This window comes from Artemia franciscana, chromosome 18 (assembly GCF_032884065.1).
Source record: "Artemia franciscana chromosome 18, ASM3288406v1, whole genome shotgun sequence".
Classification (NCBI taxonomy): Eukaryota; Metazoa; Arthropoda; class Branchiopoda; order Anostraca; family Artemiidae; genus Artemia; species Artemia franciscana.
In genome coordinates, this window is record NC_088880.1 from 2,638,395 (window position 1) to 2,664,547 (window position 26,153).

General features: G+C 32.7%; 1 protein-coding gene across 2 annotated transcripts in view; it reads right to left on the reverse strand.

Annotated features, from left to right (window-relative positions):
• LOC136038500 (RNA polymerase II-associated protein 1-like) overlaps positions 1-26,153 on the reverse strand; it is a 138,704-nt gene that overhangs the window by 95,009 nt on the left and 17,542 nt on the right. For both annotated transcript variants that reach the window (XM_065721583.1, XM_065721584.1), the window contains exons 2-6: positions 23,007-23,222; positions 14,062-14,192; positions 9,001-9,115; positions 6,496-6,912; positions 2,790-2,962 (exon numbers count right to left, since the gene is read on the reverse strand). In XM_065721583.1, coding sequence (XP_065577655.1) covers positions 2,790-2,962; positions 6,496-6,912; positions 9,001-9,115; positions 14,062-14,192; positions 23,007-23,217 — 1,047 coding nt within the window. In that variant the 5' untranslated portion in view covers positions 23,218-23,222. The remainder of the gene's footprint in view (positions 1-2,789; positions 2,963-6,495; positions 6,913-9,000; positions 9,116-14,061; positions 14,193-23,006; positions 23,223-26,153) is intronic.

Sequence of the window (26,153 nt, forward strand, 5' to 3'; positions counted from 1 at the left end):
ATGGACTGATGGCGGCCGTTTACTGGCCAAGCGGGAATAAAGTTCAGCCATCTTGAAAATTAGGTCTCTAAATGATCTGATTAATGATCAGTGCTGACACGTTGAGTCCATCCTCAGCTCTTTCGCCTTTTTTGTTTCGTTAATTCCGTGTCAAAAATATTTTATTTGTTTCGTTATTGTTTCGCTTTGTAGAATTCTCATTATTGAGTGTCCTAGAGCATTATCATGATTAGTATGACCAGCAAGCTTTCAGATTTAGAAAGTCTCGGTTGTCTGTTGACCAATTATTATCTAATTGGTCAACAAATTATCGAATTTGTTGACCAAAGTTACCAATTATTAAAATTGAAAATGGTTATTTAAGTGAAGAAAATAATACGGAAGCAATGAAAGTTAGTAACTTTGTGAATAATCAGTCGCTGAAGAAATGGTCGGTCAAGGAGGATATTATTTTTGTGTTTTGGAATTGCCAAGGCCTTAGGACTGCGTACCCTACACCCTATAACGTATCAAGTGAAATTCAAGAAATACCGGTAGTAATAGGACTATGTGATACGTTTGTGTCGCATAGGGGTAACTTTCCTGTGTAGGTTTTCCTGTTTCCAGGATACATTAGTGAAAGAAAAGAACGACAGGTTATGGAGCGATGCAGTCTGGCTTTGTTGATAAAGGAAGGAGTTTCATATTAGAGGACGGAGGATCTCTCTCTGTGGCTTGAAAGAAAGCTTCAGACTCTTTTTATTGAAATAGAAGATAAATCTGATGAATATGTAGTTGTTGCTGTAGTTTACAAGACATCGTCATTTAATGAGGAAGCTTTTATTGAAGGGATCGAGAATTTAATGGAGAAATTTAATAATGATCATATATAAAGTAGTAATGGACGATTTCAACATTGACCTTCTTAAAAGTACAGGCCGTCTAGATTTTCTTATTTCGATGCATTCCAGTATCCCCTGGTAACTATTCCTATACGATCAACTGATAAGTCTACGACGCTGATCGATAATACATTTGCTGATGGAAAGCTGCTTAGAAGTTCATGTGCAGATGTTTTACTTACGGATAGATCAGACCATCTTTTTCCTCTTAGCAAAATTAAAAATATTACAGGATTATAGATAAGGTTGGTCAAATAAATAAAACATTTTTCATGAATTAAGAAATGATTATTTAAAAAAAAACTGAGAAGGAAATAGGTGATGCAGATTTTACTCCATTTCTTGAAGTATGATATTTTTGTTGTAATCTTTACAAAGGTACTGAATGAGACGTGTCCTCTTAGAAGACTTAAAAGGGGTAGAACAAAATTCTCAAAGGTTTTTTTTAGGAATTTGGCACTTACAAGTTTTGACAGAACTTGGCGGTTACAAGACTTGCGATAACGAGGAGCAGAACGAATCAACAATGAAAGTGAAGAACAAAGAAATATTCGATTAAAAGATATGCCACAGAAACAACAAAGAAATATGCGGTTACAAGATAAGCAGCAGCGAGAATTACAAGCGATAGTGAGAATCAGAACATGTAAAAAAAAATTGGGAGAATGGGCATCCTGGGATTTTCTGCCTGCAAAAACAATCTATAGTTTGAAGAAGTTTGTTTAGAGCCTTAATTTCGGGGAAAAATTCATTTACCATAGGAATCACCTTAGTCGAGAGTCGCACATATGAGAATTATGAAAGGAAAATTGCATCACTAGAATCGCCATAGTGAAAAGTTTCACATAAGGGAATTACATAAAAGAATTACGAAATGAAAACTGCATCACTGGAATCACCGTGGTCAAAAGTCTCACATAAGAGTCACATAAGGGACTTACGAAATGAAAACTGCATCACTAGAATCACCACGGTCAAAAGTCTCACATAAGGAAATTACAGTCCCCTATCTTGAGTAACAAGGAAAATCGATTTTTCGTAACCGGTAGCGAATAGTATTTTGCGAGTATCGGATAAAAAAAGCTTGCCCATTTCACCTAAATTGTAAATCCCCTCCTTCAAACCAGAGAAAGCTTTCTCTAAAGCTTCCAACTTGATGTTGAGCCAGATAACAAAACAGTTTAGTTACCAAACTATGCATAAAAGTAATCACCTTTTGATAGAATATTTTGATTGCCTGCAATCTCCACAATGAGTTACAGTTGTTTGTTTTTATGTAAGAACGAATGTTCTCTTGTTAGTACAGAAAAATCGGAAGACAGACCTCAATTCCAGCGCCCAGGGAAACTTTTCGTATGCCCCCTCTATTGTCACCTATTAGTTCTCACCTAGTCACCTGATATATTTTGGATTAGCTATTGATTGGCTGAATAACATCAACACTCCAAATTATAAAAGCAACATTGCTAAAAATAGAGTCACGTTATCACAAACAATGATAGATAAAAAAAAAAAAAATAAAAAACGCAGACTAAACCGATCTGACGTGTCCATTTGTTACTAGATACAAAACAACACAAGGAGGTTGCAAAATGAAACAAACAAAAAAATAAAATACTAAGCAAATAAATAAACCAAGTATACTTACAGTAAAACCTTGGTAGTAAAAAAAAGCTTAAATATTTCACCTACTTCACATTGTCTACGTCACCGACTTAAACATAAAAGAAACTGAAAGATAAGCTGCAAGAAGCCCAGTAGAGCAGAAAGGATAAGAACAAAAATGAGAAGCTAAAAACCATAAACTCAAAAACAATTGAAGTCCATAAAAGTAAGATAAAGCCATAATAGACTTTTTCTTTTCTTTCGTTTATCATAGAAAGGAAGAGATCGAAGAAAACAAAATACTTTTCTAAGAATAGCAGCAAGCGTATCCATAGCCAAGACTTTCTGTCGCCAGGACGTACTTCGAATTAGCGTAAACAGTTCTTCGATACTATAGCCCGCTCTTTCTGGCTCTTCACCGTGGTGATGCAAGCCTTTAGTTACTGGCACTTCCATATCTGGTGCAACGAGCTCTCCTAAAAACAGTTCAAAAGAATTTGAAAATATTTTTCACAGACAATCTGGTAAACCGGATCTGGAAACCAGATCCCAGACAATCTGGGAAAGCACAATCTGGAATTACCAGATTGAAAGAAAACGTAAACTACCATGATATGGAATGATGTTTATATTCCGATGTTCAAGTATCCATTAATAAAATTGGATTACTAATAGTAAAGTATACTAATCGTAATATAACAAATACTGGTTGATTTGTCCATGTTGTCTTTTGTTAGTTTGAATTGTTTTTTTTTTCTCGCTGTTTATTGTTTTGTTTATTTATAATACTCCGTGCTTTGTGTTTTTTATACTTTTACCAGTAATAAAGTTCATTCATTCATTCATTCATATAACAAATAGTATATCTAGTGCAAATAGAACAGATCTAGCAAATAATAACTTGGCAACAGTATCTAACAGCTCGTGTGTGCGGACCTATTAGTAATCAAATCTCTAAAAAAAAACTGAATTTTGGAAATAACTGATAAATCCAATTTGTTATTTTATGCTTGTTGGCCTTTTTTTATACACCAATAGACTTTTTATGCGACCATATAAAATTCATTAATGTTATCCATCAAAAGCTGCGAGCCTGAGAAAAATTTGCCAGGTTTTTGAAAAGGGGAGGTAACATCCCCAAAAAGACAATTGATCTTAATGAAAATGACACCATCAGACTTGGCGTTATCAGAGAACATTGTTGTAGATGTTTCAAACTCCTATCTACAATGATATGGAATTTTGGTTTTTGCCAAAAGACAGATCACAGATTCATGTTTGTTCTTTTTTTGTTTTTGTTTTTTCAGGAGCTATTGTACCGAGCCAATTGTCCTAGAAAATTGGGAGAGGGTTCATTCGAACAAAAATCAAAAGTTATAGTTCCTTTTCCAAATGACCAAAAAGATAGGAGGGAAACTAGTCCCTCCCCCTCACCCAGGCCCCCTTTTTACCCAGAGACATCTAATCAAAATTTTGAGAAAGCCATCTGGTTCTGCATAGTTAAAAGGCCCAATAGTTATGCCTTGGGGATGACATGACCCCTAACACGGTTACATCCCCTAGGGAAAGGGCAGTAAATTCTGCAATTTGCCCATCGTTTACATTTAGCATCTATTATTGGGAAAACATGCAATTTTTAGAGGGGGGGGGCGAATTTCTGCGAAGGGGGAATGTCTGCAAAGGGGATTTTCCATGGGGAGAAATTCTTTTGTGGGTAAAAGTTCCGAGGGGAATTTTTCGGGATAAATTTTACACTGGAGGGTTAAGGAGATTTCCTGGTATGATTATAGAAGAGGTCGGGAATTGAATAAAAAAGTTTTTCAACTAAAAGTAAAGAACAGCATTAAAACTTAAAACGAAAAGAGCTTATTCCGTATATTAGGGGGGCTGCTCCTTCCTCAACCCTTGCCCTTTACGTTAAAGTTTGACCTTTTGTCACAATTCTTTATGAAAGACTGCTCAAATACAGGGACCGTTGAATTTGAATGAGAAATATTTTTAAAGAATTTTAAGACTTAATCGTAAAGAACGAGAGTTGATGAAGGGGCAGCCCCCCTAATATACAGAATAATTTATGTTCGCTTTAAGTTTTAATGCTGCTCCTTACTTTAAGTTGAAAAAAAACTTGTTTTTCCTATTAATTATGAATCAAAAGAATCAGCTGTTTATGGTGATTCTAAATGTATTCTGAATATCAGCCGGACCTTAAAGAGGATTTCCAATATTTTTGAAATGTTAAGCCAAGGGTGCGCTAAAATAGGTCTTGATTTTAACCCTGAAAAGTCAAAAATCGTATTTCTTAACTCGAAAAACTCGCCTCGACCTTCTTCAACTCGTCAAGAAAGCTCTGAAGTGAAACTGGTCGAGTAGATAACATAATATATAGCCGGAAGCCTGGGTTTCGCCTGTGCCCGGGCACTCGGCACGCCGTAGGCTTGTATATTTGGTTATGTAATAACGCATTGGCTTATTCATCGCGTTATTCTTTAGTATTAAATTATGAGATGTCAAATCAGTAGAAAAAATTGAATTAATCACATATCTATTTTCCTTCGTTTTCGTTAAACATTACCTTAAACACTTTTTCAATGTCCTTTGCTTTAGCTGTTTGGATATGTCTTGTCATATTTGATTGGCCGGGCTGTTAGACAAACATTTCGTCTGGTTGTTCAAACAAGGTGTCATTTTCAACCATTGTGAGTTAAATCATGTCATATTGTTTACATTTTGTTTAAGGAAATAGACCTTAGATTAGAGGTAGCCCCTTAGTAAATAAAAACTTCATTTTCTTAGTGATCCGGTTACAGATGGGTCAATCTCTACATCTTTTAATGCCAGATGTGGTTTTACCACATCTGGCTTTGTGGCTATTGCTATTCTTTCACTAAAAGTTTTAACATATAGTTCAGTAGCATTTGATGCAGAATCAGGTTTTTCGCTAACGTCTTTTTAACTCCAAAGTCTATATTTAAGTTACTTGTTATGGGTTTCCTATTAAGCGACTGTCTTCCAGAACTTTTGAACTTAAAATGTTATTTTTCAAAGCCCAGTTTATAGGTAATTTTACCTTTTTTATTACCGTAATTTTGGTCTTATTAATTCATTGAACTTTTGTTTAAAAGCTCGAATTTGTGCACATTCTTCAAAATGTATATATATAAAATTAATGATAAAAATCATTTTGTATCCAAAATATTTCGGAGCATTTTCTTCTTGAATTTATGGTGGAAGGGTTGACCTATGAGCGAAACAGTATCCTGCAAAGCGGCAAGGCAGATGCTGGACTGGAGTGATTTAACATATTACTAAACACCATAATTAAATTCGTCTAGTTTTAACTAAGCAATTTCAAGTATTTTATTTGTATGGTTAAGTTTTAAATTTGTGCTTTTGTAAGTGAAGATGATAAATAAAGAAAGAAGTGAAATAAGGACGACAAAGAGGAGAGGAAGTTAAAAGTGGAAGTAGGAAGAGAGGAAGTGGGATTTCAAAAATTGAATAAAAAATTGTCTCCGTCGTTTTTATATTGTAAAGATAAAAATAAAGAATACGGCTTTGGACTTTACAGTTCCGACCGGCGATGCTTATCTCCGTTCCCTGACCCTTCAGCTAAGAAGTGCAATGGGGAGCTGGAGGCCAGCCACCCTATGATTTCCCACACCCTTCCTATTTACCTTCCCTCAGATCTCTCCAGGTACCCATTCAGACCTTGGTTGACTCTGGCTGAGCTTACAGTCACGCTACTGACCTCTGTTCCAAACCAAATAACCAATGACACCAGGATTCGAACCCCAGTCTAGGAAACAGGATTTTAAGTCTAGCGTGCTAACAAATCAGCTACTACGACTTAAGTTAGTAATCTGGAGTAATCCTTAAATCATCTGCCAAGTATCGTTAACTTATAAAGTGTTTTAATGTGAAAGAATACTATTTTTTAACATTCCTTGCAAAAGAAGATTTCGCAACTATTTGAAGATTTTATTAAGCAAATACAATTAGAATTACTTACCTTTGAAATTAAACCGTGCTGAATGACCAGTATTAGGATCAAGAGGTCTTGGAGGGGGTAGCTGTGTCATCCATTGCAATTTATCCAACTCCACTTTGTCCATATTCACCCATGATTCCGAAGGACGTATAGGTAAATCTTCTTCCGATATTTCTTTTATATCATCAAACTTAGAAAATTTCACACTTTTCTTATCTTCTTCTTCTGTATTTCGCTTCTTTCCAGCAGATGGCTGTCTTCCTTTCTTCAAGAAATCGACTACTTTTGGGTCTAGTTGAGAGAGCAACTTTTCCTGCTCCTCTAGTATTTCCGCTTGTGTCATTGCTGATAATTTCTCTGCATTTTTTTGCGATATTTCTTCAGCTTCTTTGGATGTGAAAATCCCAGAGCTTGAGATGAATGTAGATGGGAGCAAACCTACAAATAAGTTAAATATTATAACAGAGAGGTATCGTAATAGAGAGTAATTGTTAAAAGAGTTAATTTAGAGTTATTATTGACTGTTATTCTCAATTATTGTCGATTGTTACTGTTATTGAGATTTTGTCATTCTTACTGATTAGAATTGCTATAACTACTACTGGTGAAAAACATTATTGATAATTGTTAATGGAGTTTTTGCATATTGTATAAAGAGAATACTGTAATAGAGAGCAATTTTTAAAAGATCTTAGAGTTATTAATGATTGTTATTCTCAATTATTGTCGAATGTTATTGTTATTGAGATTTGTTATTGTTATTGAGCTGAATTGTTATTGTTACTACTGTTAAGAACTGTAATTTATAATTGTTAATGAAGTGTTTGAATATCATATTGAGAGGATATTGTAATAGAGAGTAATTGTTAAAAGATCTCGATTATTGTCGATTCTTATTGTCGCTGAGATTTTGTCATTCTTACTGAAATGAATTGGTATTATTACTACTGTTGAAAAATGTTATTGATGATTGTTAATGGAGTTTTTGCATTTCGGATAAAGAGAATATCGTAACAGAGACTAATTGTTAAAAGATCTTAGATTTATTATTAATTGTTATTCTCAATTATCGTCGACTATTATTGTTATTGAGATTTGTTATTGTTATTGAGTTGAATTGTTATTGTTACTACTGTTAAGAACTGTTATTGATACTACTACTACTACTATTATTAATTGATATTCTTAATTATTGTCGATTGTTTTTGAGATTTTGTAATTGAATTAAATTTTATTTTTACTACTGTTACGAATTGTTACGAATAATTGTTAATAGAGTTTGAATATTGTATAGAGAATATTTTAATAGAGAGTGATTGTTGAAAGATCTTAGAATTATTATTAATTGTTATTCTCAATTATTGTCGATTATTATTTTTATTGAGAATTTGTTACTGTTACTGTTACTACTGTTAAATAATGTTATTGATAATTCTTAATCAATTTTTGAATACTGTAAGAGAGTTGAAAACACGGTTTTCAAACTGGCTAAAACAATTGCGCATAAAAATACAAATACTTCTGTTTATGCAAGTTTTACTATTGATCTTTTTTCTTAGATCTTAGAATTTAGAATTTTTCTTAGAATGCTCTTCTTCTTTCCTTACTTTTTTTTTCTTTAAATAATGTACAGTCTTCTGTCAGAATTTAACCTATACCCATAAAAATGGAGTGGGTGTTTTAACGCCACCGCAGTTTTCTGCCACCCAGAAAACCTTCATCATCAAGAGGATTAATTGGTTCAGAATAGACAGGTTAGGTTTGTCTATGTCTATATCTATGTCTATGTTTATATCTATGTTTTTGTCCATATCTGTGTATGTCTATTTCTATGTCTATGTCTGTTCATATGTCTATGTCTAAGTCAATATCTATGTCTATACTGACCTACCTGAATTAAAAGGAGGTGGAAAGCTGCGGTGGCGTGAAAACACTGCTACGATAAATAATGAATCAATAGGTTTGGTTATTCCCTAATAAATTATCTTTTTGAAGCCAGTTCGAGTAGAAATAAGCATATTATTAGATTAGAGATTCCAGCAATGTCCGCGAAGCGTTAGAATAGCTTAATGTAGAGGTATCTGTAAAACAAAGGGGACGATGAAACGATCCTTTCAAATTCCAATCCAGTGCCTAACCCTCAACTGATAGCGACATCTGTATTGTACAGTCAACAGCATGTTCCAAAAATAAGGGGATTTGAACCTCCCCCCCCCCTCCCCGAATGCTTGTTCGAATCGTAAAACGTACAAAAAATGCATATAAACGAGTTTTTGAGGTGTTTTGTCTAGTTATTTTGCACCACCTACCCCCCCCCCAACAAAAATACTAGATATGGCTCTGGGGCCAACTACGATCTCATTAATTCAGAAACGGCAACCTTAAGTTCTCTCTAATTTGATTTACAATTAAACCCTTTTTATTGCCCAATTTTTTACAACTAATGAAACAGAAAATTCTTTTGCTTCCGAACATAGTTCAAAAATTCAAATATTGAAAATATAAATAATTAAGATTTCTACGTACCCTCAATTTTAACTTCTTCAACTTCCATTGGTTCAGAGTCCTCGACAATGCCCCGTTTCTTTTTCATGTTAAGTGCAAACAAGCTTTCCTTTTTCTTTCCACTTTTCTGCTCAATCTGAAAGGACAAAACTAATTGAAAACGCGGCTTCTCAAGCTTTCATTACTATTCCTGTACATTTTTGATGATTACTATTCATTTCGAATGAATATAATAACAATGACCTAAATAAGTGTGCCACTGCACAAATCGCTTAAAATAAACAATAAATGCATTGTCTATAAATATATACTATTAACTTTACCCAAATATAATAAAAGCAAGCAAAAATGAAGCGAAGTTTTTTGAAGGGTTATTCAAAACAAAGAAGGTGCATTTACAAATTTCCGGACTACATAACGTCGAATACACATCTTTTTTTTTCTTTATATATATATATATATATATATATATATATATATATATATATATATATATATATATATATATACTAGCTGTTGGGGTGGCGCTTCGCGCCACCCCAACACCTAGTTGGTGGGGTGCTTCGCGCCCCCCCAAGCCCCCCCGCGCGCGTAAGTCGTTACGCGCCATATTAGTTTTTTTGTAGTTTTTACCTTTTTTAGTTTTTTTCTTCTTTTGTATTAATGCTAAAGCAAAGGTTCAAACCTGTAGCCTCTCGGACCTAGAACCTGAAACATAACGCTTTACCAACTCAGCTACTTCGGCTTGAATACATTCGTTTTGAGCAGCTTCCTCGGGTGTTGCCATTGTAGGTTCTTCAGTCATTTTACAATTAGAAATTTCTCTTTCAACGGTCTTCTTACAATTAAAAATTTGTCTTTGAACGATATTCTTAAATACCTGTGTCCTGGTCGTCATTTATATTCCCTGTGTCCCGGTCGTCATTTGTGTCCCGGTATCCCAGTCTGTAATTTCTCTTTGAGTGTCACGGTCGTTATTTATATTCCCTCTGTCCCGGTCGTCATTTGTGTCCCGGTCTGTAATTTCTCTTTGAGTGTTTTTTTCTTTTTAGTATTTTTTAGTTTTTTACATTTTTTCTTTTTTCAGTTTTCTTTTTCTTCTTTATTTTTCAGCTTCACTATGAAATACATATCGCCGAACCTTTGTTTTTTTAACTAAAATCTGGTAGGCATTGATGACCTTATCCAAGTCAAAATCCCAAACCCAATCATCATCGCTATCATTTTCAGTTTTGATATGTTTTGACTCTCGCTATCCAGGTGGATCTTCATCTAACTGCGTGGTTTTGCGTTCTTTAGCCTCAAGCCTGTTTCCTTGCTGTTCTTTTGATTCCTCGGCACGCTTTCTTTTCTGACTTTCTCTATCAGCAGCAAGTTTTTTGGCATAGACTCTTTGAGCATCTTCATCAGCTTTTGCCATTGTAAGTTCATCAGTCATTTTAAACTTAAACATTAATAGATTTCTACGTGAACATATATGTCTTAAATATCTTTAATGACGTCACCGTCATAGCAAAAATGACGACAACTAACTTCATGACGTCAGTCGACACAGAAACATGACGTCACCTGACAGACAGACACACAGACAGACAACTTATTTTTATATATATAGATATATATATATATAAACTGGCACACATCATATGTTGACAGTATTGATATGTATTTACGAAAATGATGACATTTACTAAAATAGCAAGACAAAAAACTGCCAATCGAAGCAACTTAGTCCATGAAATTTGAACATTTTTGATAAACCGGCACATAGCATGTGTTGACAGGATTGATAGGCATTTACGAAAAATGATGACATTTACTAAAATAACAAGACAAAAAACTGCCAATCGAAACAACTTAGTCCATGAAATTTGAACATTTTTGATAAACCGACACATAGCATGTGTTGACAGGATTGATAGGCATTTACGAAAAATGATGACATTTACTAAAATAACAAGACAAAAAACTGCCAATCGAAGCAACTTAGTCCATGAAATTTGAACATTCAGCTTTTTTTTAGCTGAAAATTTGAACAATTTTTATTATTGACTTATTGTCAATTATAGTCAATAATAGTCAATAATAATCGTCAATAAGTCAATAAGTCAATAAACATGTCGTCAATAAGTCTTTTAAAGGGTCATTCAAAACAAAGAAAGTGCATTTACAAATTTTCGGACTACAAAACGTCGAATATTCATCTTTTTTTTCTTTTTTTTTTTTGATAAACCGACACACAGCATGTGTCGACAGGATTGATAGGTATTTACGAAAATGATGACATTCACTAAAATAGCAGGACAAAAAAACTGCCAATCGAAGCAACTTAGTCCATGAAATTTGAACATTCAGCTTTTTTTGAGCTGAAAATTTGAACAATTTTTATTATTGACTTATTGTCAATTATAGTCAATAATAGTCAATAATAATCGTCAATAAGTCAATAAGTCAATAAACATGTCGTCAATAAGTCTTTTAAAGGGTCATTCAAAACAAAGAAAGTGCATTTACAAATTTTCGGACTACAAAACGTCGAATATTCATCTTTTTTTTCTTTTTTTTTTGATAAACCGACACACAGCATGTGTCGACAGGATTGATAGGTATTTACGAAAATGAGGACATTCACTAAAATAGCAGGACAAAAAAACTGCCAATCGAAGCAACTTAGTCCATGAAATTTGAACATTCAGCTTTTCATTAGAAGAAAACCTACGGAGTAGAAAAGTCAATACCGACATCAATTTTCAACACAGCGTATATTCCTCGTGACAATAAGCATTGGAACTATTACACTATAAATATCATTCCAGGGCATCTCCAAACGTTCTCTACGTTAAATTTTTAAAGGTTAAGTCAAATCTATCAATGGTGATTGGTAATATATTTCTTAAAATATTATTTTATTTTTGTATAGCTTTGGTATAGATTTGTCACGGCTCTTTTTTCTTATTTTATATGTTTGAATATTAATTTTTGGAAAAATAGTTTTATTTTCATTCTTGAATTGCTTATATAAATCTTGTTACATATTTTATTCCGGAGGTGGTTGTGAGAGGGTTGTGACACCCTTCCTTCTTCTTCTTTGTTTTTGGTATCAGAGTGCTCTTTTCTTTTTTATTGTTTGACTTGGTGTATCTTTTTCTTTCGCTGATTTTCAAGCCACGAATACTGAGGTGGGGGAGGGGGAAGAGGATGTCTGTTTTTGTGTTTTCGCTGTTATAGCCTACACACAATATAAAAAATTAACCTGAGCTTGAAACGAAAAATAAAGTCGCTTTTCTCTTTAACACTAAAAACTTTGGGCAAATCTAACTGACAAATGAAGAAGTCACTTACCATATCAGCACTAAAAACCAAAACGACGTTGAATACACAAAATAAGAAGAAAAAACAATAATGATGAACAATGACCAATCTGCTACAGCCTCCGAGGTGTTTCTTTGATATGCCTAACAATGCATATTTATCATGACATAATCTTGATGTCTTTAATGCAAATTAGTCAAGCGTTTACAGAATACCATAATTATGCAAGAAACCACTCATATCCATAATAGCCACGTCTACTGATAGTAAAAAATACCAAATTTATGAATGAAACGTGTTTCATGTTGATTTTAATCTAACAGTTGTCCAACGGAACTGAAAAACTGAAACGACAAGAACTAAGTTTGAAAATACTAGCAAATACTGAAAACACCACATTTAATAAGTTTTCAAATACAGAAAAAGGAGCAGTGTGTCTGCGCCTCCATAATTGTCAAAATGGGTAAAAATCCTCAAAAGTCCTCAAAAGTGCCACCAAAACAAAAACACCAAATTGTCACCAATAGTTTCTACTGGTACAATGTAATTGTGTCTTATCGAAATTAAAATACAGACATGGAAACGATTGTTCCAGCTTATCATGTTTTTCATTTAAAAATAATTTGCCAACTCACAGAACTTCGCAAGAGATGCATCACTGTCACTGCTGTCGAGAAAAATTGAGCTTCTGTCAAAGGTTTGATTAGCGTGGCTTCCCGGGAAAATATCGTAAGGGTGAAAACACTGTATTGTTTTCAGTATCTGCTAACACTGTTAAAAAAAAGGGAGCAGTGTGTCTGCGCGTTCATAATTTTCAAAATGGGTAAAGATCCTCAAAAGTGTTGAACCAAGACTTCAGGATAGGGAGTGCGAAGGGAAAGAGATAAGATTACTCAAAATCAAAGTCTGATGACAGAATATACAGACCTCTTTTTTACAGAAGCATATTATCTACAATCACGTTCAAGCAACAAGTTTCATCTTCACTCATAACTTTCAACATAAAACTGTTTTTTAGTTGAATTTTTGCTCGTTTAGTTTGATTAGCGTGGCTCCCCAGAAAAATATAGCAAGGGTGAAAAGACTGTATTATTTTCAGCTAACACTATTTAAAAAAAAGGGAGCAGTGTGTCTGCGCGTCCATAATTGTCAAGATGGGTAACTTGTTGCATCAAAATGATTGTAGATAATATGTTTCAACAAAAAGAGGTCTGTATTTTCTGTCATGAAATCACTTTCATGCAATTTGTTCACCACAATTAATGTTTTATGATTGCGGACGGTCAATTTTCTTTGGAAGGAGAATTCCTCAGACTCAAGGAGTGGACAAGAAAATTACTCCCATTCATAACATGCATCATAAAAGCGGAACTACAATGCCAATGACTTGTCCTCGAAATTGACAAAGACCATAGGCTTACAATAGTTCTACTAAGTAGTCCATAAGAGGGAAAGAGAAAGGTTAGACTCCCACATAAGACCAGGATGATAAAGCAAAAGTCTCTTGGAGGGTGGCAAAAGCCCTAACTTTGAAATGATGGGAAGTGGAAGAATGTAAGTGGTCAAGGAGTGGTCGTCAATGTATCCAGTAGAAAGGAATCCTCGTCTGGAAGACTACTTTATTAGTTGGTTATAAAATATAAATGCATAATATAAACAGGTTGAGAACGCATAAATATCAAATTTCACAAGGAAATATTCCTAGTAATTTGCATAAATTTAACTAATGACCAGAATATTCTAAAGAAAAACAAAAACTAAAAAATTTACCAGTTTATCACGGGAAAAGGCCTCGGGAAACGCTGGTTGTTTCTCTATCACGGCTTTGGGCTCTAAAACAAATGGAGCTGGTCGTTCTTTTATGGTGCCTATTAGCCAGAAATCATCATTCTCAAGGGTCTCTAAAACATTAATAAACAAAGATGAATAATGGGAAAACCCGGGGCGTCGTTTGGGGGGGCATGTGCCCCCATATATATATACATATATATATACATATATATATATATATATATATATATATATATATATATATATATATATATATATATATATATATATATATATATATATATATATATATATATATATATATATATATATATATATATATATATATATATATCATGAAAAGAGAAATCACCAATGCAACAGCACAAACAAACAAAAAAAAAAAAAAAAAAAAAAAAAAGAGAGACAGAAGGAGAAAAGGAAGACTGTTTTCCTAAATTAGTGATTAATATAGACCAGCACTTGAATGAGGCCTTAACCCTACTCATCCACACAATCACATAGGTCAAACAGCATAGCCCTACACAATCAACCATAAAGAATAATCCATGGACAGGCAGTCATGTCGTCAATAAGTATAAGTCGTCATTTACCAAACAATAGAAAAAATAATAAAGACAAATAATTCAGAGGCAACAACCCAACACAAGGGCTCATCAGGAAAATACACTGGCCTATATAGGGTTTCGCCACCCTATACACCTATATATATATATATATATATATATATATATATATATATATATATATATATATATATATATATATATATATATATATATATATATATATATATATATATATATATATATATATATATATATATATATATATATATATATATATATATATATATATATACTAGCTGTTGGGGTGGCGCTTTGCGCCACCCCAACACCTAGTTGGTGGGGGCGCTTCGCGCCCCCCCCCCAAGCCCCCCCGCGCGCGTAAGTCGTTACGCGCCATATTAGTTACGCGCCATTGTAGTTGTGTCCCTATGTCCCACCTGTGAATATAGATATATATATATATATATATATATATATATATATATATATATATATATATATATATATATATATATATATATATATATATATATATATATATGTTTTTAACTACGTAAAACTTGCGAATATACAACATTCTTTGCTGTCCCATTGTCTGTGCATATAAATAGATTGTCAGGTTTACCGACTCTTGAACATGCAACATATAATGGTCCATGGGAAAACAATCCGTATTCTGATCTATACCTCATGATTCTAATGATTGCCCTTGAGCTTTGTTGATGGTGATTGCTAATCGACCATTCCCTGAGTCGCCATCGTCATTTATATATCCCCCTGTGCACCCCGGCGTCCCCTTTGTAGTTATGTCCCTGTGTCCCGGTCGTCATTTATATTCCCTGTGTCCCGGTCGTCATTTGTGTCCCGGTGTTCCAGTCTGTGATTTCTCTTTGAGTGTCCCGGGCGTCATTTATATTCCTTGTGTCCCGGTGTCCCGGTCGTCATTTATATCCCCCTGTGCCCCCCGGCGTCCCCATTGTAGTTGTGTCCCTGTGTCCCGGTCGTCATTTATATTCCCTGTGTCCCGGTCGTCATTTGTATCCCGGTGTCCCGGTCTGTATATACATTCGTTTTTTAGTTTTGTTTTTCTCCTTTATTTTTTTCCTTTTTTCTTTTTTTTCTTTTTTAGTTTATTTAGATTTTTAGATTTTTTAAGTTTTTTTATTAGTTTTTAGTTTTTTTGTAGTTTTTACCATTTTTTTAGTTTTTTTAGTTTTTTTTTACTTATGTCCTGGTCGTCATTTATACTCCCTGTGTCCCGGTCGTCATTTGTGTCTCGGTGCTTTGTTGATTGCTAATTTATATTATATTTATATTTATATTTTTTATATTTATTAATATTTTTTTAGTTTTCTTTTTCTCTTATTTTTCAGTTTTTTCCTTTTTTTTTAGTTTTTTCTTTTTTAGTTTTTAGTTTTTTTTTGTTTTTTACCTTTTTTTAGTTTTTTTAGTTTTTTTAGTTTTTTAGCTTTTTTAGTTTTTTTATTAGTTTTTAGTTTTTTTTTAGTTTTTGCCTTTTTTAGTTTTTCCAGTTTTTTTTAGTTTTTAGTTTTTTACCTTTTTTTAGTTTTTTTTAGTTTTTTAGCTTTTTTAGTTTTTTTTCTTTTTAGTTTTTTTGTAGTTTTTACCTTTTTTAGTTTTTTTTTTCTTTTGTATTAGTGTGAAATAATTCAGACGTCATATGCGGACAAACACGACGTCACTCGACAGACAGACAGACAGACATAACCCACAAACAACTTATTTTTATATATATTTATTCATATTTTTTTAGTTTTCTTTTTCTCTTTTGTTTTTCAGTTTTTTCCCTTTTTTTAGTTTTTTTCTTTTTTAGTTTTTAGTTTTTTTTAGTTTTTTACCTTTTTTTAGTTTTTTTTTTAGTTTTTTTAGTTTTTTAGCTTTTTTAGTTTTTTTATTAGTTTTTATTTTTTTTGTAGTTTTTGCCTTTTTTTATTTTTTTTTCAGTTTTTTTTTAGTTATTAGATTTTTACCTTTTTTTAGTTTTTTTTAGTTTTTTAGCTTTTTTAGTTTTTTTTTTCTTTTTAGTTTTTTTTGTAGTTTTTACCTTTTTTAGTTTTTTTCTTCTTTTGTATTAGTGTGAACTAATTCAGACGTCATATGCGAACAAACATGACGTCACCTGATCCATCCACAGATCCACACACAGACAACTTATTTTTATATATATAGAAGTTTTTTAGCTTTTTTAGTTTTTTTATTAGTTTTTATTTTTTTGTAGTTTTTGCCTTTTTTTATTTTTTTTCAGTTTTTTTTTAGTTATTAGATTTTTACCTTTTTTTAGTTTTTTTTAGTTTTTTAGCTTTTTTAGTTTTTTTTTCTTTTTAGTTTTTTTTGTAGTTTTTACCTTTTTTAGTTTTTTTCTTCTTTTGTATTAGTGTGAAATAATTCAGACGTCATATGCGAACAAACATGACGTCACCTGATCCATCCACAGATCCACACACAGACAACTTATTTTTATATATATAGATATACTAGCTGTTGGGGTGGCGCTTCGCGCCACCCCAACACCTAGTTGGTGGGGGCGCTTCGCGCCCCCCAAGCCTCCCCGCGCGCGTAAGTCATTACGCGCCATATTAGTTACGCGCCATTGTAGTTGTGTCCCGTTGTCCCACCTGTGAATATAGATAGATATATATATATATATATATATATATATATATATATATATATATATATATATATATATATATATATATATATATATATATATATATATATATATATATGTTTTTAACTACGTAAAACTTGCGAATATACAACATTCTTTGCTGTCCCATTGTCTGTGCATATAAATAGATTGTCAGGTTTACCGACTCTTGAACATGCAACATATAATGGTCCATGGGAAAACAATCCGTATTCAGATCTATACCTCATGATTCTAATGATTGCCCTTGAGCTTTGTTGATGGTGATTGCTAATCGACCATTCCCTGAGTCGCCATCGTCATTTATATATCCCCCTGTGCACCCCGGCGTCCCCTTTGTAGTTATGTCCCTGTGTCCCGGTCGTCATTTATATTCCCTGTGTCCCGGTCGTCATTTGTGTCCCGGTGTTCCAGTCTGTGATTTCTCTTTGAGTGTCCCGGGCGTCATTTATATTCCTTGTGTTCCGGTCGTCATTTATATCCCCCTGTGCCCCCCGGCGTCCCCATTGTAGTTGTGTCCCTGTGTCCCGGTCGTCATTTATATTCCCTGTGTCCCGGTCGTCATTTGTATCCCGGTGTCCCGGTCTGTATATACATTCGTTTTTTAGTTTTGTTTTTCTCCTTTATTTTTTTCCTTTTTTCTTTTTTTTCTTTTTTAGTTTATTTAGATTTTTAGATTTTTTAGTTTTTTTTATTAGTTTTTAGTTTTTTTGTAGTTTTTACCATAAACTACACTAATAAAGAAACTAAAAAAGCTAAAAAACTAAAAAAACTAAAAAAAAAACAAAAAGATGTTAAAAACCAAAAAAAACTAAAAAAGAAAAAAACTAAAAAAAAGGAAAAAACTGAAAAATAAAAGAGAAAAAGAAAACTAAAAAAATATGAATAAATATATATAAAAATAAGTTGTTTGTGGGTTATGTCTGTCTGTCTGTCTGTCGAGTGACGTCGTGTTTGTCCGCATATGACGTCTGAATTATTTCACACTAATACAAAAGAAGAAAAATAACTAAAAAAGGTAAAAACTACAAAAAAAACTAAAAAGAAAAAAAACTAAAAAAGCTAAAAAACTAAAAAAAACTAAAAAAAGGTAAAAAACTAAAAACTAAAAAAAACTGAAAAAACTAAAAAAAGGCAAAAACTAAAAAAAAAACTAAAAACTAATAAAAAAACTAAAAAAGCTAAAAAACTAAAAAAAACTAAAAAAACTAAAAAAAGGTAAAAAACAAAAAAAAACTAAAAACTAAAAAAGAAAAAACTAAAAAAAAGGAAAAAACTGAAAAATAAGAGAAAAAGAAAACTAAAAAAATATTAATAAATATAAAAAATATAAATATAAATATAATATAAATTAGCAATCAACAAAGCACCGAGACACAAATGACGACCGGGACACAGGGAGTATAAATGACGACCAGGACATAAGTAAAAAAAAAAACTAAAAAAACTAAAAAAATGGTAAAAACTACAAAAAAACTAAAAACTAATAAAAAAACTAAAAAATCTAAAAATCTAAATAAACTAAAAAAGAAAAAAAAGAAAAAAGGAAAAAAATAAAGGAGAAAAACAAAACTAAAAAACGAATGTATATACAGACCGGGACACCGGGATACAAATGACGACCGGGACACAGGGAATATAAATGACGACCGGGACACAGGGACACAACTACAATGGGGACGCCAGGGGGCACAGGGGGATATAAATGACGACCGGGACACAAGGAATATAAATGACGCCCGGGACACTCAAAGAGAAATCACAGACTGGAACACCGGGACACAAATGACGACCGGGACACAGGGAATATAAATGACGACCGGGACACAGGGACATAACTACAAAGGGGACGCCGGGGTGCACAGGGGGATATATAAATGACGATGGCGACTCAGGGAATGGTCGATTAGCAATCACCATCAACAAAGCTCAAGGGCAATCATTAGAATCATGAGGTATAGATCTGAATACGGATTGTTTTCCCATGGACCATTATATGTTGCATGTTCAAGAGTCGGTAAACCTGAAAATCTATTTATATGCACAGACAATGGGACAGCAAAGAATGTTGTATATTCGCAAGTTTTACGTAGTTAAAAACATATATATATATATATATATATATATATATATATATATATATATATATATATATATATATATATATATATATATATATATATATATATATATATATATATATATATATATATATATATATATATATATATATATATATATATATATATATATATATATATATATATATATCTATCTATATTCACAGGTGGGACATAGGGACACAACTACAATGGCGCGTAACGACTTACGCGCGCGGGGGGGCTTGGGGGGGCGCGAAGCGCCCCCACCAACTAGGTGTTGGGGTGGCGCAAAGCGCCACCCCAACAGCTAGTATATATATATATATATATATATATATATATATATATATATATATATATATATATATAATTGGATGAATTCAATTTTATCTGACTCTTCCCAAGAGAGGTCAGGGTGCCAAACTACGCACGCTCCTCCTCCATCCCAATCTATTCAAAGCCTCCCTCGTTGAACTCTCCCATGAGTTTCTCATTTCCCTTAAATATTTCCTTAAGAAATCCTCCCACCCTATTGGCAACTTTCTTTTCGTTTGGCCTTAAACAGTTGCCAAACAAGGACGATCTGGGTAATTTGTCATCCTTCAGCTGCAGAGCGAATCCTAGCCATCTCAACCTTTCTCTCAAACTGGACTTTCCTGATCTAGATCTTTCTCTCAAGGGTGCCAAACTGGACTAACATATTCAAGATGAGAGCGGATAAAGGAAGCAAAATCTTCAGAGGATGAAAAGGAGGGCCACGAATTTATTTAGAAGCTTAGGGACGGAGATGAACCCATTTACTTTGCAGTTACTTACACTTTAAATTAGAAAAAAATGGTGATGCCAAATAATTTAAGGAGGGTACAGAAATTTCAGGAGCGATAGAAACAAGAATATAAGACTTGGATTTCATGAAAAAATTCCTATTATGACAAATTTAGAAGGGTTTACTCTTATGTCTAATTGCAAGGCATTATGCGCAATGTCGGTGAGAATGCTCTCTGAGTTGCGTATTAAATCTCTCTAGCACATTTCAGCAACCGTTAAGTCATCAACAAATTTTCATATACTAGGAAATTCCTTGGTGAGGCTGTTGGTCACAGTAAAGAAAATGAGGGGACCTAGGAGAATACCTTGGGCTACTCCATTGTGGCTAGGGGCGGGAGGGAAAACAGATCCAAATATTTGGCTACTTGTGATTTATCTTTTAAGAAGGGAGCAACCAATTTCACCATAAAAGAGGTACTAAAAATTAAATTCAGTGACAAGTTCCTAAACTAGCACACTGTGGTTAAAAAGGTTAAATATTTTTTTGGAGATCGCTGAAAATTAAATTTAGCAAAGTATTCAGCTTTTCAAGGATTTTCGTAATGGAGTTGATAAGATTAATAAGGTAACAAGGAGATGAAATGGACATGATGTTCCCTTGTTGCCTCGGTCCCGCAAGAGGTTAGTTTTTTTCATCAGCCAATCTGCAAGGGATCTTTCATGCAGCTCCTAGAATATATTAGTGAGAGATTTAGCTTTCACTCATATATTCCTTTAAAACAAGAGATAACACCTTATTACGGATGACGGAAAACAAGGTTTTCCGTCATCCTCTTTTATGAGGAGGGGGGTATGAAACAGAGCTTCTTAAACAGTGGAATTTACCCAGAAGCGGAAATCTGATTGAAAAGGACAGAAAATATCTTTGAAAGGAAACCACTGAAAGCACTGATAAGAGAAAACAGGATATCCAAAGGGCAGGTGCTTGTTTTTCGTAGTTTTCCAATTCTCCTTATGATATCCAATGATGAAGGAAAGGGGAATTATCATCAGTTGGCAACTGAAATGAAAACACTGGAAGCAAGGAACTTGTTAAGCTTATTAGCATTGATTTCATGAGGTGTATGTGGCAAGGTTAAACTAAAATTTAACCTACCCAGTTTCTGGGTAGAAACTTAGTGGGTAGAAAACTAGAAAGCTAACCTAACCTTCATGGTTTAGCCAGGCAAGGTTAAACTAAGCTGGTCATGTCTCCTAGCAAACAGCCTTTTAACCTCTCAATACGAATTATTTGTCTACTTTAAAACAATTTTTTCCTTTAATTTTGTAGTGGGATTGAGTAAATTTATGAATTTACTCTTTTGGTATTTATTTTAATTAGCTTCATCCAGTTTATCTTTATGAAAAGGTTTAAGTTATTTCTATTGAGCGTTTTATTGGTTTATTAATGCAAGGTTTATCACTGGAGCAACTTTTTGAATTTTGTTTTAGTGAAAGAAATTCAACATTTACCGTCTAGTTTTTTGTGGAAAGCACCAATTTTTCCTTAAAATTTTGTAAATTGTAATTTTCGGACCAATATTCGGGATTCAGTTACTTGCCAAAATAAAGAAAGCCAGAGCTGTGAAGAGGATGGTAGAGGCCATAGGTGATCAGTGACAGATCCAGGTGAGGCCCCCCCCCCCAAATGTAGTGGTAGATTTAGGGATAATATCATGTTACCATATTAAATATCATATTTTTCGTAGAGGGTGAACAGCTTTTCATTTCTTTATAGCAGGATAGTTTCTACAACTTACTGTTTTATGCATCAATATTTCTACATCATTTTAATTTCAACAGATTTATTAGAACCTTAACCCTCAGCAGATTTTAGGTTAAACTAACGATGATTTCCACATTCTACCTACGCGTATAATCGTTGTGGTTCCCTTTAAATTGCTGGCATTTCTTTGTTCGCTAGTTTATCGGAGTAAAATATTTTACGCCCCCTGCTAAAAATAAATCCTGGATCCGCCCCTGTAGGTGATTTAAAGTCAATGCTTAAAGTTTGAAAAGGGAGATTAAAAGACGGGAAAATGGCAACCTCCACACAATGGGGAAAAGCAAAGGGGGGGGACTGTATTAAATACTCATATTAGCTAGCATTATATCAAGACAGGTGTTCCCAATAGTATTTGGTATATTAACTCTCATAAGGAAATCTAAGTATTTTTTCTTGTAAAAGTAAATAGCAAGAGCCTCCTTATCCAGGATATTCAGGTCATACAAGACAAAGTTATTTTTAAAAGTTCTTCCACAATTTAAGTAGATTTTACCAAATTTGCCTATTTTTTGGGATTTTCACGACTTAGCTTCTAATCTTCCATAACTAAATACTCTAGATATTCAAATAGAATACGCCGCGTAAAAATACGAGAAGACCATCATAATGAGAATATTTCTACGCAAATTTCTTTTAGATACCCCCCCCCTCTGCAAACAAAAAGTTCAACCAATCTTGATAAAAAATTGTATAAAATTGTCGTAAAAATATACGACAACTCTACAACCCAAGACTGCAACACTTTATACAATTAGGCTTGATTCAATTTTCAATTGCGGGTGCCCGAAGGGCACCCGCATAGGTCGCAAAAATACATCAAAATTACTGCCTGTGCTTGACAATTCCATAAAAAGGATACATACACCTTCAGTAAAAAAAAAAAATAACAAACAAAAAGTTCAACCAATCTTGATCAAAAATTGAATAACAGTTATACACATACACCTTCAGTAAAAAAAAATAACCAACAAAATAAAAGTTTTACACACCGAAATCTTTTTCAGTTCTCAGAACTTTATCAACAGTGTGAGCAGTGCTTTCTAGTGCTTCTAAAATTTGAGCAGCTTCTGCTTGTGATTTTACACTTTTCTTAATTTTGACATCACTTGTATCCTTCCTTTCTGAAAAAAATCGTCTTTGCATTTCTAAAACTGCCTCATCTGTGTCTTCATCCATTATTTCTTTTCCAGGACTATCCATTATCTCTGAAAGAAATTTATTGAATCATCATTATTTCTTTCAGCATATTGTGGTAACAGTCTGCAGCACTAATAGTAAGAACTCTTTAAATAAAAGGAATTTTGATAAAATAATATATACATCAAAATAATTTGATTTTTATGCTGATTCGAAATATATAAAATTCAGTGATTTTAAATTTACAAGCTAGCAGTTGACAGCATAAAAAAATGCGTGCGCTTAAAGAAAAAGAAGGCCAAAAAGAGATGCATTCTTTATGAAAATTAAACTAAGAATTTCAACATGTTTTACAAGCTTGAAACTAGATAAATATTTTTTCTAAGAGACGGATAATCCTAGATCAAGCATAAAGAAATTTTTTTCGACTTGGGTTTTATTTTCAAAAAGGGGGAAAGGAGGGAGGCAATAATAAAAAAGATTCATGTGATAATTTGAATAAAAAGTGCTGGGTATTCAAGAAAACTTTGGATTCCGCTTGTGAGAGGGCTCCAAGCCTCCCCCCCGTAAGTCCCTGTTATGAACATGCGTTTATTCATTGTTATTTTTTCTTCTGTTGTACTTTTTGGCACGGATTATTAAATTGACCCAGGTGTGATAGAATAGTAGAAGAGGGTGCATTTGAATAGACATTTAAGAGTCAATATTACTTCCATTACTAGTCTATTGCTGGGCACTTTGTTTCTTCTGTCCATATTTGATTGAAGTAGCCTTATCTTCTTCTATTGAAAACAAAAGGGTTGTTCAGGTTCCAGAGCATCTAAGTTGTTAATAAATTGAATCTAGTCAAAAAAACTCGAATTGTTCATCAGCTAAGAAATGGTTGTAGGTTATCCTTTGTTGAAATACGAGGATTTCCGAATGATAAAATTTAGTTTTGATTTTGGATTGATTAATACTCATACTGTGATGGTTTCTGTTCTTATTTATTTGTTTCCCCCCTTTTGCTGCTTGTTTTTTTTTATTTGTCTTAATTTAGTCTGTAGATATCTTTATTACTTAGTTTATTTGTTACTCTTTTGACTTATTTGTTATTCTTGTTTATTTGTTTTCCCCTCTTTTGCTGATTGTCTTTTTTATTTGTCTTACGTAAGTCTAAATACATCTTTGTTACTTAGTTTATTTGTTTTCCCCCTTTTGCTGCTGTTTTTTTTTATTTGTCTTACTTTTTCTATGGATATCTTTGTTACTTAGTTTTATTTGTTATTCTTGTTACTTATTTATTACTCTTGTTTATTTGTTTCCCCCTTTTGCTGCTGTTTTTTTTATTTGTCTTACTTTTTCTAGGGATATCTTTGTTACTTAGTTTTATTTGTTATTCTTGTTACTTATTTATTACTCTTGTTTATTTGTTTCCCCCTTTTGCTGCTTGTTTTTTTTATTTATCTTACTTTTGTAAATAGATATCTTTGTTACTTAGTTTTATTTGTTACTCATTTATTACTTTTTGTTACTCTCATTTATTTGTTTCCCCCCTTTTGCTGGTTATTTTTTTTTATTTGTCTTACTTTTGTCAATAAATATCCTTGTTACTTAGTTAATTTGTTACTATTGTTACCGTTACTCTTGTTTATTTGGTTTCCCCCTTTTGCTGCTGTTTTTTTTTATTTGTCTTACTTTTTCTATGGATATCTTTGTTACTTAGTTTTATTTGTTATTCTTGTTACTTATTTATTACTCTTGTTTATTTGTTTCCCCCTTTTGCTGCTGTTTTATTTTATTTGTCTTACTTTTTCTATGGATATCTTTGTTACTTAGTTTTATTTGTTATTCCAGTTACTTATTTATTACTCTTGTTTAATTGTTTCCCCCTTTTGCTGCTTGTTTTTTTATTTGTCTTACTTTTGTAAATAGATATCTTTGTTACTTAGTTTTATTTGTTACTCATTTATTACTTTTTGTTACTCTCATTTATTTGTTTCCTCCCTTTTGCTGGTTATTTTTTTTATTTGTCTTACTTTTGTCAATAAATATCTTTGTTACTTAGTTTATTTGTTACTATTGTTACCGTACTTATTTGTTACTCTTGTTTATTTGGTTTCCCCCTTTTGCTGCTGTTTTTTTTTATTTGTCTTACTTTTTCTATGGATATCTTTGTTACTTAGTTTTATTTGTTATTCTTGTTACTTATTTATTACTCTTGTTTATTTGTTTCCCCTTTTTGCTGCTATTTTTTTATTTGTCGTACTTTTTCTAGGGATATCTTTGTTACTTAGTTTTATTTGTTATTCTTGTTACTTATTTATTACTCTTGTTTATTTGTTTCCCCCTTTTGCTGCTTGTTTTCTTATTTCTTACTTTTGTAAATAGATATCTTTGTTACTTAGTTTTATTTGTTACTCATTTATCACTTTTTGTTACTCTCATTTATTTGTTTCCCCCTTTGGCTGGTTATTTTTTTTTATTTGTCTTACTTTTGTCAATAAATATCTTTGTTACTTCGTTTATTTGTTACTATTGTTACCGTACTTATTTGTTACTCTTGTTTATTTGGTTTCCCCCTTTTGCTGTTTGTTTTACTTTTGTCTACAAATATCTTTGTTACTTAGTTTTGTGCATTAAGTTTTGCATTCTGCAGACCCATTGAGCTCTTTTCTCTATTGTTATTTATATGGTAACAATAAAATTAGTCTATTGCCTTTTTCAAGGCAATGGAATTTAAACAAAAAAAATTCCAGATGAAAGTAATGAGCAACACTAAAACTGGAGCCCCTCTTTTCTCTATTGGTGTTTATGTGGTACCAATAAAATTCATCTATAATCTATTGCCTTTTTCAAGCAATCAAAGTTAAACAAAAAGTTTTTTCCAGATGAAAGTAATGAGCAACATTAAAACTGGAGCCCCTCTTTTCTCTATTGGTGTTTATGTGGTACCAATAAAATTAATCTATAATCTATTGCCTTTTTCAAGCAATCAAATTTAAACTAAAAGTTCTTTC